The sequence below is a fragment of the Haliotis rubra genome, unplaced genomic scaffold, assembly GCF_003918875.1.
Source record: "Haliotis rubra isolate DU_JTF1 unplaced genomic scaffold, ASM391887v1 Scf192, whole genome shotgun sequence".
Taxonomy (NCBI): Eukaryota; Metazoa; Mollusca; class Gastropoda; order Lepetellida; family Haliotidae; genus Haliotis; species Haliotis rubra.
This window is the reverse complement of record NW_025765914.1, coordinates 324,106-339,286: the sequence shown is the minus strand read 5'-3', so window position 1 is coordinate 339,286 and position 15,181 is coordinate 324,106. Positions and strand designations below refer to the sequence as shown.

Genomic DNA, 15,181 nt, shown 5'->3' with positions numbered 1-15,181 from the left:
AAATGGGCTTCTCACATTGTACCCATGTGGAGAATAGAACACATGAGAATAGAACACGGAGAATAGAACTCGGGTCTTCGGCGACTAGCAAAGGCTTTAACCACTAGACTACCCCACCGAACCGGACTTCATAAAAGGATGAATAGGTTAAGCCTTCTTTCTGAAGGAAATATGGACAAATATGTCGATGCATGACTTGTCTCAGTTTAGTAGGACCACGATCTGCTCAAATCTGCTAGCGGCAGTAGATATGACTGTTCGAATTGTTTCCGTGTTCTCTTGTTGTCGAGTGTTTCCCCGGCCTGGGACTATTTCTTTTGCGCATGAATATCCCTTGACAAAACACAACCTTCAGACACTAGATATCAAATTAGAATTGTTTTATCTGTTTGTTTTCAAATGAAAGCATACTGTGTTATGTGTTAAGTATTCAGAAAACAGCCATAATGTCAAACGAACTGATATTGGCGGCGCTCAGGGCAATATCCACTTCCACGTAGGTAACAGAATTGGTTTGTACTTAAAGATGAAACACGACAGCCACTTTTAGTACGAAACATTCCTATTCTTGTACTACCTAAGAAGGACCCGTGAAGATCCGGATTAGAATTGGTCTTCAGCAACCTATGCTTGTAAGAGGAGACTAACGGGATCGGGTGGTCAGGCTCGCTGACTTGGTTGACACATGTCATCGTTCCCGATTGCGTAGATCGATGCTCATGCTGTTGATCACTGGATTGTCTGGTCAAGACTCGCTTATTTACAGACCGTCGCGATTGCTGAGTGCTCCATAAAACAACAAACCAAACCAAAGACAGGTTAACAATCCGATGATCCTTAACTCTTAAATCATGCACATAATGATGAAACTCTGAACATGTCGACCGTGTGTTTATTTGGTATTTGTTGAAATGTACTCTGTATCCTTGTCCAGAGCTTTTATTGCCTGCATGTCATCCGTGCAGAGTTCAAAGTTGAATATCTGAAACAAAGAACAATATCTAGTCAGTACTTTTTTAACCAAATTTGAGTAAAGATTACTGTCTCTCTGCACTTTCCAACACAGGGTATTGGTACTATTGCATTCGTTTACATGAAAGTTTATATACTTTAATCCCATTTTGAGTCAACGCTCCCATACATGAGACAGTCTTCTATGAGGTGCGTGACACAGTCTACTAAAGCTTTTTGGAATATTATTGTAAATACGCCAAAGCCTTTTCCATAATCATAAAAATCCATATACATGACATGAATCACCGTGAGATAGTTCGCAATAAGGTGAGCGTATCTTGCCCACCGGTGGTCCCCACTCCCCACCACAAACACATGTGAAAGGAAGGTAATTGTTCACCTGATGAAACAAGGAAACATATGGTACAAGACAAAAGAGCAAATTGTATTGAAGATCATTTGCCAAAACTCCTCCCCAACTATACTAGGCACATAAAGAAAATGTGCATACAAAAATTGTAAAATCTAAATTTATCAAACCTGTGTAGACACATAAGGATTCAAACTCAGAGATTAGTGACATGTATCCAACATGCATGCACGTGCCACGTTCCGTGACGTCAGTGGGTTCGTCCTTGAGACGTGCACTACGTTGTTGCACGTGCATTCAACGAAAGAGAAACAGAGCAAACGAATGCCACATAATACTGCCACTTTGGAAAGCTCAATCCCTGCCCTTGCGATCGTTCAAAAAATTAAACGGCTATTGAAACGCATAGCATGCCAAGGCTCACGTCTGCACAACGTCTTGAGGCCATTGGGATGGTCCGTGGGTATATGTCTCAACGACAAGTGGCTGTACATTTCCACTGCCACCGGAACACCATTTCTGTACTGGTGAGATGCTACCAGAACACACATGACGTCATCGATCGGCCACGTTCTGGACGTCCACGTGTAACAACGCCAAGACAGGACATATGGATAAGGGTGACCCATCTTCGCCACAGGTTTCAGACTGCAGTGATGACTGCCCGAACCATCCCAGGACTTCGCCGTGTCCACCCCAACACAGTTCGACAACGTTTACGTCATCACGGGATCAGACCACGACGTCCCGCCATACGGCCTATCCTGACACAACGTCATCGACAAGCTCGCCGAATGTGGTGCCGAAATCATGTCCGCAGACCCTTGTTTTGGTGGAGAAATGTTGTTTTTACAGATGAGTCCAGGTTTAACATTTCCCATAGTGATGGACGTCAACGTGCCTATAGGCGCGTGAGAGAACGTTATGCACAGGCCTGTGTCTTGGAGAGGAAACGCTTTGGTGGTGGTTCCGTGATGATTTGGGGTGGAATAACAGCACGCCAAAGAACTCTTTTGGTGATTGTTCAGGGCAACTTAACTGGTGTGGGCTACAGGGATTAGATTCTTCGACCTGTGCCAGTTCCTTTTCTGCAACGTCATGGCCCTGGGTTAACATTCTAACAGGACAATGCCCGCCCTCATACGGCAAGGGTTGCTATGGATTTCTTGCAACTCCACAACGTTGACTTACTGCCTTGGCCTGCAAATTCACCGGATCTCTCCCCGATAGAGCATGTTTGGGACGAGATGGATCGACGTCTACGCCGTCTTCCTCATCCGCCAGATAACGTCCTTGACCTTGCAACAGAACTTGAGAGAATCTGGCGTGACATCCCACAAGCCTTCCTTGCACGTTTGATAGGCTCTATGCGTCGTCGATGCACTGCTGTTCTCAATGCCGATGGTGGACATACCCGTTATTGAGCTTGTGACATGGTCGTTTGACTCCTGTCCCGCTTGTGGACTCGTGACGTCATTGTGATTGACTTTTCAATTGAAATTCTCCCGACTTGTTATGGTCTCATGATCCCTCCATTAAAGTTTATATGTACCTTTGACATTGTTATCGTACTTATCAACTGGGATAATATTTTGACAATGCACAGTTTATTTATGTGGCTAGTATATGTGTATGCATGTATGTATGTGTGTATATATATAATTCACTATAGAGGGAGCTGGATTGTACCCCTATAGAAAGCCTCTAAACCTGACAAATGACTGAACAGCACACCGTAAGGTATGAACACAAATGCCAAATGCCAATTGAAAAACACCAGCGTTACATTTTCCTGACACATTGATACACGTGGAACTGAGGTCAGATAAATTGAAGATACCAACACAGACACTCACGTCCATGCTCTGGACCAGACAAAATGGATTCGTTGCCTTGGGAACCACAGCATAGCCTCTCTGTATGCCCCACCTGAGGATCACCTGGTGTACAGAAAACGTTTAGTTCAGTAGTCCACCGCAAACGACAAAATATCCTCTTTAGAATATAGGGGAACTTCATTTGTAATTTGCGATTGAAAATATTGGGAGATGTATGGGAGTCAATCAATGTTGATATGATAATAATGAATGTTTTGAGAGTGCATCACTGCTTGCACTTCCACATAACCATGGTTGTTTGTACAGTAATCGCTCTTGAAAGATGATGGCTGTATGACGTGAAATTTGCATGTGTAGGCGGTCTATAAATAATCGAGTCCGCACCAGACAATCCAGGGATCAACATCACGAGCCTCGATCTACGTAATTGGGATACAATGACATGTGTCAATCAAGTCAGCGAGCCTGGCCACCCGATCCCGTTAGTCACCTCTTACAACAAGCATGGGTTGTTGAAGACCAATTCTAATCCGCATTGTAACGGGTCTCCAAGTAATGGTAAAAGTTCGAGCCAAAGTCGCCTAACGTTGACAAACGACGTGCCGTATTTCGTGAGATTCTCTTACTTTCTGCCAAGCATGGGTTACTGAAGACCAATTCTAACCCGGATCTTAACGGGTAGAAACAGTGGGACCAATAGTACATAGTTGAAACAAAATCTATCAAGGGAAACATTATGATCAGTAGTGCATAGTTAGTAACAAAATCTATCAAGGGAAACATTATGATCAGTAGTGCATAGTTAGTTGAAACAAAATCTATCAAGGGAAACATTATGATCAGTAGTGCATAGTTAGTAACAACATCTATCACAGACTGTGGGAGGGATGTCTGCAGGGGGTTGAACACCTTATGCAACCGCCCCTGTACAGAAAATAACAGGGCAGAAACCTACCTGTGCGGCTGATTTTCCGTATTTATTTGCGATAGTAGCAATTGTTGGATGTTCCTGGCAGCTGTGCGATTCCATGGGCATTCTGCAACAGAAATCTGCAGACTGTGTAACGGCATTATTATAGAATATAAAATTGGTTACGCATAAAATAACACTTTGTGTGCGTGCGTGCGTGCGTGCGTGCGTGCGTGCGTGAGTCCATGCGTGCCTGATCCATAACAGACACCCAGTCATACAATCTTACAAAGCGGTGTCTAGAATGTCAGTATACAGGTCGTTTTCTTTAGCCCTGCTAAATGTTTAGGTTTATCAGATAATGTCAGCTTTATGTGAATGTGATTCCCATCATGGCATAGATTAGAACCCATATTCCTGGCATGCACAAGGGACGCTACTCGGCACATCGAATCTTGCCGTGTTACACGACTAGATTACCCACGACAGCAATCTTATTCAAATCTACAGCAGCTCGGTTTTGTTAATTTGCATGATTTCGATGTAAATGACGAGTCTCACTTTGCTTGTCCTGGAGTCGCAAATGGCTCACAGCCAGTAGTGGAGATGCCGTTTTGCAAGGAGAACTGTAGAAGCTCGTCCTGGGACAGAGACGGAGTTATCTCCATCTGAAACCAGTCAACAGATCGAAAATATATTTCCCTATTTGGGGCAAAATTTCTATTCATGGATTTTGTTGAATCCTAACGTCTTCTACCTGGTTGTTCGCAGGCTTGTACTTGAGACCGTCCATTTTGAGAATCCTCTCCAGTTGGTGTTTATTGAAGTTGGAGACGCCGACAGACCTGACAAGGCCCTTGTCCACCAGCTTCTCCATGGCCTGTTGGGGTGGAAAGAAAATACTCAGGTGGAACCTGAACATACAAACAATGTCAGTTGTCTATCATTGTTTCTAGAAAACAGCATGGTATAAGTATCATACCAAATGATGTCATACATGAGCCCAGTATGTTAACTGGTGTAGAATCCACCAAAAGGGTCACAATGTGCAATACCTTAGTAAACTAGTTTAAACGTTTAGGGCATCTCTAAAGCGTCAGTGACCTTAGGAAGATGTTGCTTCTATTTTCGCAATACAGTCAAGATCTGCTTGATGGACAAACTAGGATAGCATTGTTATGTTCAGGTGGGCAAAACATCAGAAAATAAACATAAAATACCTTACAAAGTATCATGGAATGTACATCAAGTTGTATTTTGCTGGCTGGAAATATACACGATTTGAAAAGTATCGCGTGTTACGGTTTATTGTTTCTCCCTGAGTAGAGTAGAGCCACCTACCCTCCAAGTGTCCAGGAAGTCGGTTGTAGTCAACTTGGTTCGCTCCTTGTCCTGGGGAAACACACACATGTCCACACATAATACGGAAAAACTACAATAGACAGTGTCATAATATCGATGGGTGACAATTTTGTGCAGCATAGATGCTCATTATGGTAGTTGGTGTTTATTGAAGTTGGAGACGCCGACAGACCTGACAAGGCCCTTGTCCACCAGCTTCTCCATGGCCTGTTGGGGTGGAAAGAAAATACTCAGGTGGAACCTGAACATACAAACAATGTCAGTTGTCTATCATTGTTTCTAGAAAACAGCATGGTATAAGTATCATACCAAATGATGTCATACATGAGCCCAGTATGTTAACTGGTGTAGAATCCACCAAAAGGGTCACAATGTGCAATACCTTAGTAAACCAGTTTAAACGTTTAGGGCATCTCTAAAGCGTCAGTGACCTTAGGAAGATGTTGCTTCTATTTTCGCAATACAGTCAAGATCTGCTTGATGGACAAACTAGGATAGCATTGTTATGTTCAGGTGGGCAAAACATCAGAAAATAAACATAGAATACCTTACAAAGTATCATGGAATGTACATCAAGTTGTATTTTGCTGGCTGGAAATATACACGATTTGAAAAGTATCGCTTGTTACGGTTTATTGTTTCTCCCTGAGTAGAGTAGAGCCACCTACCCTCCAAGTGTCCAGGAAGTCGGTTGTAGTCAACTTGGTTCGCTCCTTGTCCTGGGGAAACACACACATGTCCACACATAATACGGAAAAACTACAATAGACAGTGTCATAATATCGATGGGTGACAATTTTGGGGAAACAGTAAGCACCACATAAGCACCAGATGATAGCGGCCATTATACCATCTGGTTACAGTAAGCACCGGACGTTAGAAGCCATTATGCCATCTGGTTACAGTAAGCACCGGATGATAGCGGCCATTATGCCATCTGGTTACAGTAAGCACCGGACGTTAGAAGCCATTATGCCATCTGGTTACAGTAAGCACCAGAAGCATAAGCACCGGACGTTAGAAGCTATTATGCCATCTGGTTACAGTAAGCACCGGATGATAGCGGCAATTATACCATCTGGTTACAGTAAGCACCGGACGTTAGAAGCCATTATGCCATCTGGTTACAGTAAGCACCGGATGATAGCGGCCATTATGCCATCTAGTTACAGTAAGCACCGGACGTTAGAAGCCATTATGCCATCTGGTTATAAGTCCGTTACACTATCACATCATCAACGGCATGGGCAATCTTGAATCTGATGCCTGTGATTTGCCAGCCGCTTCACTGCGAATGCCAATCTACATGCAATTATGAAATATTACCACACTCTTGATATGTGCACCGACGATGCCTTGAAGTGTCAGGTGACTGACGACAACAAACTCTTATATCATACGACGCGAAATTCATTACTACTAAGCAGCTATTGTATCAGCTTAGAGGTATGTTAGACAATATTCGAGTGAGTGAGTTTCATCTAAGGCCATAAGAATTTCAGCCATATTCTGACAATATTCGATGACTAAATTGATATTTAGCGAGCGAACAATCAGTCTCGATAAATCGCTAAGGTAACAGATTGCGAGTTAAAAAAAAGCAGTGAAAAACGCGTGACAGAGTCACCGAGTACCAACACCCAAACAAGTGTGTAGAGAAATCAGCCCAATAGTGCCTGTAAGTAGGTCACGGCACTTCGGGAGGCGTTGTTTAGTCCTCACTGTGACAAACACGTTTCATACCTTCACGAATGGTCTCATGGTTGTCAGTTGACAGTAAGGAACCGATAATCATCTCAGAAATAACAAATTTCCGATCTAACCATCCCCAAATTAGCAAACTATTACGACTGTCAACAGCTGTGACGGCCAAGCATGGTTGTACACTTGGTCCGGTCTTGTAAAGTCATTTTTGGCGGTCGCGCAATTTGGAATCAGAACTGGTTATTGAATATACGCTTGTCACCGGAAATCTTGTACCGGATGTAAGCGACCGCCTCTGTGGTGTAGTGGTTAGAGCGTCCGCCCGGAGAGCGGAAGGTCGCGGGTTCGATCCCCGACCGCGTCATACCAAAAGACGTTAAAATATGGTACTTGTTGGTCCCTGCCTGGCGCTCGGCATAAATGGGTACAACAAGGACTGGTCGGCTCGGAGTCAGTATATTGTGTCTGAGTGGGCTATTCATGCTTCACTGCGGCATGGTATCTCAGTGGGCTAGCACTATAAAACCAGCTTAAGTATGGGCTATTTCACCTCACCTCACCTCACCTCACCTCACCTCACCTCACCTCACCTCACCTCATCGGATGTAAGCCGGGCTCCGTCTTGCATATAGCAAACTGGCGCGCGCAAAGTGAGCCGGGAACCAGCTGAGTACCGGAAGTAGAGCCTCGCGAGACTTACAGGCCCTATATTTCAAAACTGGCAACTATATGAAGACAACAGGCAAGTACAGTTGTTGAAACATCACATACTCAATCCTGTCAAAAAATTAGACTACAATTTACACAAAGGAAAGAGTTCTTGACTCACTGTTAGGACCATGGGAAACTGTAACAGATAGAGATCGATATAATCCATGTTCAGGGCCTCCAGTGACATTCGGCACTCTGGCTCGACTTGCTCCGGTTCGTGACAGTGGCAGAAAATCTGTAATTGTAACTTAAAGCTACATGTATGCGAATGTAGCCACAACTAGGACGGCGTGACTGATATGTGTTTATGCTGATGTGAACAGTATTTCATGATTACACAGATGCCTTTCAAAATGGGTATCTATAATATAATATCATATAGGGGATTACGCATTTGCCTAAACTATTCTTCTGTGTATGTCGGGGATGTTACAAACAGGATTCGAACCTACACCTTCAGCACACTAGGTCTGCGATCTAATCCACATAGACACGGGGCTTCAAAACAAGTGAGATAACTGGTAGTCAATATCACGAATTGTGTGTACCCCTCTGACAAGTTAATTGGTCGTCTGAGTGTGTGGATTCGAATTCCGGATAGGACTCAACCGCAAAAAGTACAAGATTTTACAAGCTGGCAACGTCATGAAATCATGTCCCTAATCAATTTGATAATTGCACAAAGAAGAACATCCTGCATACATATTGCTATAATTCTACATTACTTGACATCTTGCAGCATATTGCCTGGACGTCCTACCTTCGCCACAATGAAAAGCTCTTCCCGCTTTATCCTTCCATCGTTGATCAGTTGTATAATAATGTCTCCTATTTCCTGCTGTGTTTCGTGGACCGAGGTGGTGTCGATGTAGCGGTACCCTATCTGTATGGCCGTCCTCACAAGATTCCCAACCTCGCTGACCTGACACAATCAACATAATACTTCATTCACATTACTTCGACATTCAGCAACAGAAATTAGGAAATAACAATGTCATCATTTGTATTCTAATTTCAAGACATTACAGGACCGGCGGGGTAGCCTAGTAGTTAGAGCGCCGAAGACCCGGGTTCGATTCCCCACATGAGTACAATGTGAGAAGCCCATTTCTGGTATCCCCCGTCGTGATATTGCTGGAATATTGCTAAAGGCGGCGTAAAACTAAACTCACTTGCTCACTCCAGATATTACATACTGAAACAGAAAGGTAAGTAGTCATTAATATTCTGTAAGATATGTTGTTTTGAAAATGAAACATAATGAATATTTATATCATTGAGTGATCAGTGTTCCCTACAAAAAATCCCCATAATATTCATGATACCTAACTGTTTGTGTCCAGTATATATATTCTAACTAGTGTCTGTGTCTCCATGTATTACTTATACATCCAGTTTGTGTTTACTGGATCTTTTCTGAACATTTAGGAGGTAAACATACTGTCTTGGAACATGATTATATACTTCTGAATGACTATAATTAACCAATCACAATCCAGTATTTACTGAAGTCATGGTAGAATTGCCACTATTGACGTTATTGATAAGGACGTTGATGACTGTCCCTCTTACTATATTGACCCACTGAGATTAAGCAGAGATAACGTCCTGAACTATGTAGAACATCTTAGTATGAATGGCATACTGTTTGAAGATAAGCAAGGTCAGTTCACATGTGTGACCCACAATGGCGAAGTGTTGTTGGTTTTATCATTGCCAACCGTTTGATCTTGCCATATGATTTTTCAAAATGTTTTATACTGTTGAGCATGATGTATTACCGACAAGACTTAAATGAGGGCATAAATGGGAAAATCTTTCATATTATTTCATCAATGTATTCAAAGCTATCGGACTGTGTAAGAACTGCGAATGGATTGTCTAATTACTACAGGTGTAATGTTGGTAGCCAAGGCTGCATATTGAGTCCACAGCTGTTTATTATCTTTATCAATCAGCTTGTTAGCATGATGGGAGCATATCGTAGACAGGTATTATGTATCTCCTGATGCAAATGCCCTATTTACTCTAATATGTGTGGATGATGTTTCAGTAGTGGCTAATACTACTGAATCTTCAATTAACTGGTATAGAAAAAGATAAATGTTATGTTGTTTCCACTGGTATTTTCGTTGCCAAAGGTTTGAGGTTGTGTTATTTCATAAATATTTAGGTTTAGTATTTTCACCGTAATTTGGGCAAAAGATAATTCATGAATTGCATCATCAGCAAATAAAACATTTATGGCAACGTAAAGGTATCGAAAGACCGTAGATCATATAAATTGTACTGAACATTCAGTATTTCTACTGCACTGATAAGACCAACAGTGGGTCAGAAATGTGGAACATAAAATACCATAGAACGGTTGAAAATGTTCAGATAAAAGTTGCAAAAAATTACTGAAGGTTAGTATGAGTACAATAATTTGGTCCTTGGTGAATGTGGTAGAGCTCCACTTCAGCTGGCATACATGCCAGGGGAAGCTAAGTAGTGGTGCAGATTAAATACTCTTGATAGAAATATGCTATCTCACAATGCTATTTAATGTTAAAGTCTTTTCATGACGCTGGGAGGGTCACATTGGCTCCACATGTCAAACATGTTCAATTTCAGTTTGGGTTTTGTTTCACATGGATAAGCTAAAATTTTGGGAATACTGCAACTTTTATCAGATTATCTAAAACCAGACTTTTCACATTCCTAAACAATATTGGTGTTCCTCACTGCACACTTCTCATAAATGTTCCAACGAGATTTTATGTAAGACAGTTTTACAAATGGAAACATATCCGTGGATTGATATTCCACTACATCTGAGAATATGTTTTACAGCAATAAGATGAGGCAATATTAGACTGATGACAGAGACAATAATGCACTTAATGTACAAAAAAGATGAAACTCATATTTTGCTTGTATTGATGCATATACATCTAGCAAAATGATGTATGTTAGTTAATATGTCAGAATTGGCAGCGCATTAAACACTTGTGTAATTATAATTAACACTCAAGAAATACAGAATTTATGTGCAAAAGACAAGAAATAGGGTTAATAGCATTTGATAGACCAATTTTAATGAATACTATATTTCCATGCATGTATTTGTCAACCTTATGCTAAAATTACACATTATATTCTCAACTTCAACCTTCTGGTAGGTGTTAATTACAGCCCTCAGAAAAGTAACTGCTACAGGTCTGCATTTTGGGCCATATGCGTCTTTATCTACTAAATTGTCTTGTCTATTCGGAATACTGTATTGAGTAGGATATTGGGTCCATTTTGTAACAGTTCAAGCTAAGATAATCCAAAAACACCACAAACCTTGGAACAGTTGTTCGTTCCCAACCCAAGCATAGGCATGTTGTAACTGCTCCTCAGACGCATTCTGGGTATTCGGTCCGCCATTATCTGAAAGATATCGCAACAGTAGCATAAAAAGATAATCACATGGTAGCCATGATAACAATGTCATCTTGCAACAGCCCCCCGTATAGCAAAATAATATCATCTTCTCTGAATTATTTTAATTACATCTGTCATTAACGTAAACCATATGGGACAATATGAACGTCGCATTTCTACTACCAACGTAAGTTTAGATCAGTACATCCAGATGAAGCTGAGTTGTCAAGCGACATTCCACGATTGCATTGTGGGAATGTAAACATCGCGAACGTTACCGTGTCGCTGAAAACTTGTGAGTCGAATTGACACATTTTAACCGTCGTAAAACATAAACGTAATGTTTCCACCAGTGTTGTTAGCTGCGTGAAGCAACTGCAAACCAAGAAACGGGGTGCAACGGAGTAGTTTACTGTAGGAGGCCGTAAGAGGCGATGACAACTGACATGCATCGTGACGTCGCTTACATTGTGACGTAATGTAAAATGGTTCGATTACGAGGGGTACACTAGAATGGTGCAGTGACGGGATAACGTCATTCAATTGTTACGTCATCAAAAAACTATACCTTTATTGTCTGATAATGTTTGTTTTTTCGATTGTTCTAACCGCTAAGCATCTTAGAAGTGTCTTTAGTATGAGTGTGAAGAAAGATTGTTATCCATATGTAGGGTGTAGTAACTGCTGTAAATGCTGCCTGGTCAGATAAGGTATAATATATGACGTCAGTGGGTTGCGCTGTAGGGAACAGTAGATATGACGTCATCGTTTGACGTTAGCTTATCTTACTTCAGTGAAGTGTTATTTAGCGGCCTTCACACGGTAAACTAAAGTTTGACAACACATGTTGTTAAAATTCTAAAAGTTGTCAAACTCACGTCTTCACACGTCAAACACATGTTGTCAAATTTTCGTGACATTTGAGCGATGCCATTTTGTAGGTCGAGTTGACCAGACCACTAAAACATCACGTGACAAGTTCGTTGACTGCAATTGGTTGCTTCTGAACAACACGAGTTTGACAACACTTCACATGTCAAACTCGAGTTTTACAACACGGAATGTTTGATGGAAAAGTTGGTGATAATAGACGCCGATTCTATTTCTCGACAACAGTTTGACAACTCTGAAATTGGTGTTGGTGGCGAGTTGGTGGAATGTTCACACTCTCAAACTCGAGTTGTCAAACTTTAAGTTTGCCGTGCTAAGGCCGCTTTAGATATCAGAGGATTGGGATGAGGTTTTATATGGCTTGTGGTACGCAAGAAGGCCTACGAGAGTTACGTCCCTTTGTAAAGAGAGTTCGTTCTTGAGCACACATTGTAGAATGTTTGATTATGTAACCTTGGTTGTAGGTATGTGTATATGTACATATATTCTGGATTGTGATGTCACATACATATGTTGTCATGGTGAACAGTAAGGCAACTGTTACAGTATTAACAGGATTTATACACTCGGGGCGGATAACTCATCAATCATGGGTTAGGGAGACAACTGAGTGTGCTTTCAAAAGTTATTGATGATATATATTTTTTTATATATTTCCGCACATCACAAACTCAGTTATAGATATGCCGGGTGACCGACAGAAAAGTAATATGTACCAAAACAGATTCAACGGGCGAAAAGTTACAAAATGATGAAAATTACAATGATGATTAATAATTAGCGATGGCACCGGGTGTTCACTAAGTTAAGAGATCACGTGGGTAACATCTATATTTCGATAGAGCATGTCTAAATATTTGAACATTAATAGCAAACAATTGCTGCTGTGCATTAATATATGTAGTTAAAGTTTTCATAATACAGGAATTTATCACATGATCATAATAGGTTTTACAAGTACACGTGTTATAACTTTTCTATGAATGAGTTAAAATGTGAATTAGACACATAGCTACATTTAAATAATAGTTGTCTTGCGTTTGTAACCAATTTTCTTAATCGTAAATCAACATTATATCAAAACAAACCTTTGCATACCTCACGAGTGACAACTGTAATTGGTAAACAATATTTTATTCCCTTAATATTTGTGAAAGAGAACGCACAACTGAACGACTGGGGCAGGCTGACACGACACGAGAAGAGGCCATTGAGGTTAATCCCGAATATAGTCTTGCTCCAACACGTTTCATCAGCTTCGAATACCTGTACACGTATTACAAGACTATTCCTGGACATGGGATGCATGTGTACACTGCGCATGTCAGGTTGTTGTCAGTGACTGAGTCCCAGTGTTCAGACTCCCCCGACATGACATCACCTACACCGAGCTACGTGCACGGCGGCACGGACACAAGGTGTAGGACCTTCCAACGTGTGCACAGTACGATCAATAGAGAAACGCTGTCACGGTGCAAAATAGTGTATCAAAAACAAGACTTTATGAAAAAGCATTGATTAAATGTGCGTTTACTTTACCGTTTCACGTTTGTAAATGCAACAAAAAATGACGGACGTCGTGTCTACTGCACCATCGGCATATCAGATGTAATCTATTGTACATAAAATGTTGTAAATCTCATGTGGAGTTCAAACTGTCACACACCTTTTTCTGTTATGCTCGTAGTAAACAGAATGCACTGTAATATACACGTGGCAAGGCAAATTGCTTTACATGTCAATATGTTTCAGTACTACATTGTATAGGCTGATCTTTAAATTGTGAGGCTATCATTTTAAACGCACAAATCCCGAAGCACCTAGTGATGTAGTTAAAGTATATGTTGGCCCTTACTAGAGATAGGATTTATGTCTATACATCCATTGCTAGAGACATGATGTTAATGCCCCCCATCTATAGACATGGTACACCAAGCGACAGACATATAACAGAGATGTGCCCTTCTACAGACAATGTTTAGAGACACCCTTTGATAAACATTTTATACAACCCTTTTATACAACCCTTCTACAGACAATGTTAATAGACATTTTATACAACTGCTAAAGACAAGGTTTATGTAGACGTTTGTATTATTTAACTCCTGCTAGAGGCGTGGTAAATATATATTTTATGTAGCCCAATATGCATATTAAATAACAATCTATAATGTGATGTAATTCAGTTTCTGCTGCACTTACTGAAACAAGCGACCTACCTTGGACGGCCACACAGAGCGAAGGGTGTCAGGTGTTATTTTTCACGCTACGTGCTATACAGGTAAATCCGGGATAACACTGACTTTTTTAATCGTTGTATATTCAATAGTAAAGGAAGTGCTGTGTATGCACATGTCTCTTACCTTTAAGCTGTAGACCCAGATTTGCTCCGTCGATTGGTCAGTTGTTGAATGACATGGAATGCCACGTGACATATCTCGCTTAAAATCGTTCATGTCAGAGTTAAAGGTTAGACTAACGCTTAGTCCTGAATATAGAAAATAAAATCCCTATTAAATTTAAAAGGAGCCTAGGTGAGAAGTTAGCTTGAACCTGAGGAAATCTAGACTTGCTTCATTTTGGAGCTTTAGCATTGCAGAATGTTCTTGGCGGATGTTAAAAAAATGCGGTTCAGGGACTTAGACTGACTAAGGGAAAGGCATGTATCCGTGTGTTTGTGTGTGATGTGACTTAGATGGTAGAGGGGTGGGTGGGGGTTTGGCTCCCGATGCCATTGAGAGGGTTGAGAAACAAGGGTGCTTCATGTTAAGATATTTCAGATTTTCCCCACCCAAAAATAGAAAGTTAACTTAGTTTGCCCGCAAACGAAAAAGATGGATCCTTATTGTGCATTATGACTCAGCCGTTTTACACAGAGGTGATCTCACTGCACCGTACTACACAGGTACTGGTCTTCAGCCATCCATGCCTGTCGTGAGAGGCGACTAACGGGATCTGGTGGTCGGGCTCGCTGACTTGGTTGACACATGTCATCGTATCCCAATTGCGTAGATCATGTCAGTCTCTGAA

General features: G+C 41.3%; 1 protein-coding gene across 1 annotated transcript; it reads right to left on the bottom strand.

Annotated features, from left to right (window-relative positions):
* Nucleotides 1-878: 878 nt before the first annotated feature.
* Nucleotides 879-14,555, bottom strand: LOC124274563 (aldo-keto reductase family 1 member B1-like). The gene is made up of 10 exons (XM_046709930.1): nucleotides 14,515-14,555; nucleotides 11,180-11,266; nucleotides 8,610-8,771; nucleotides 7,968-8,084; nucleotides 6,103-6,153; nucleotides 4,830-4,952; nucleotides 4,634-4,740; nucleotides 4,118-4,199; nucleotides 3,181-3,264; nucleotides 879-982 (listed from the first exon to the last, which is right to left on the bottom strand). The coding sequence occupies exons 2-10, from the start codon at nucleotides 11,261-11,263 to the stop codon at nucleotides 893-895; spliced, it is 900 nt and encodes a 299-aa protein (XP_046565886.1). The 5' UTR covers nucleotides 11,264-11,266; nucleotides 14,515-14,555; the 3' UTR covers nucleotides 879-892.
* Between the last annotated feature and the right edge of the window lie 626 nt (nucleotides 14,556-15,181).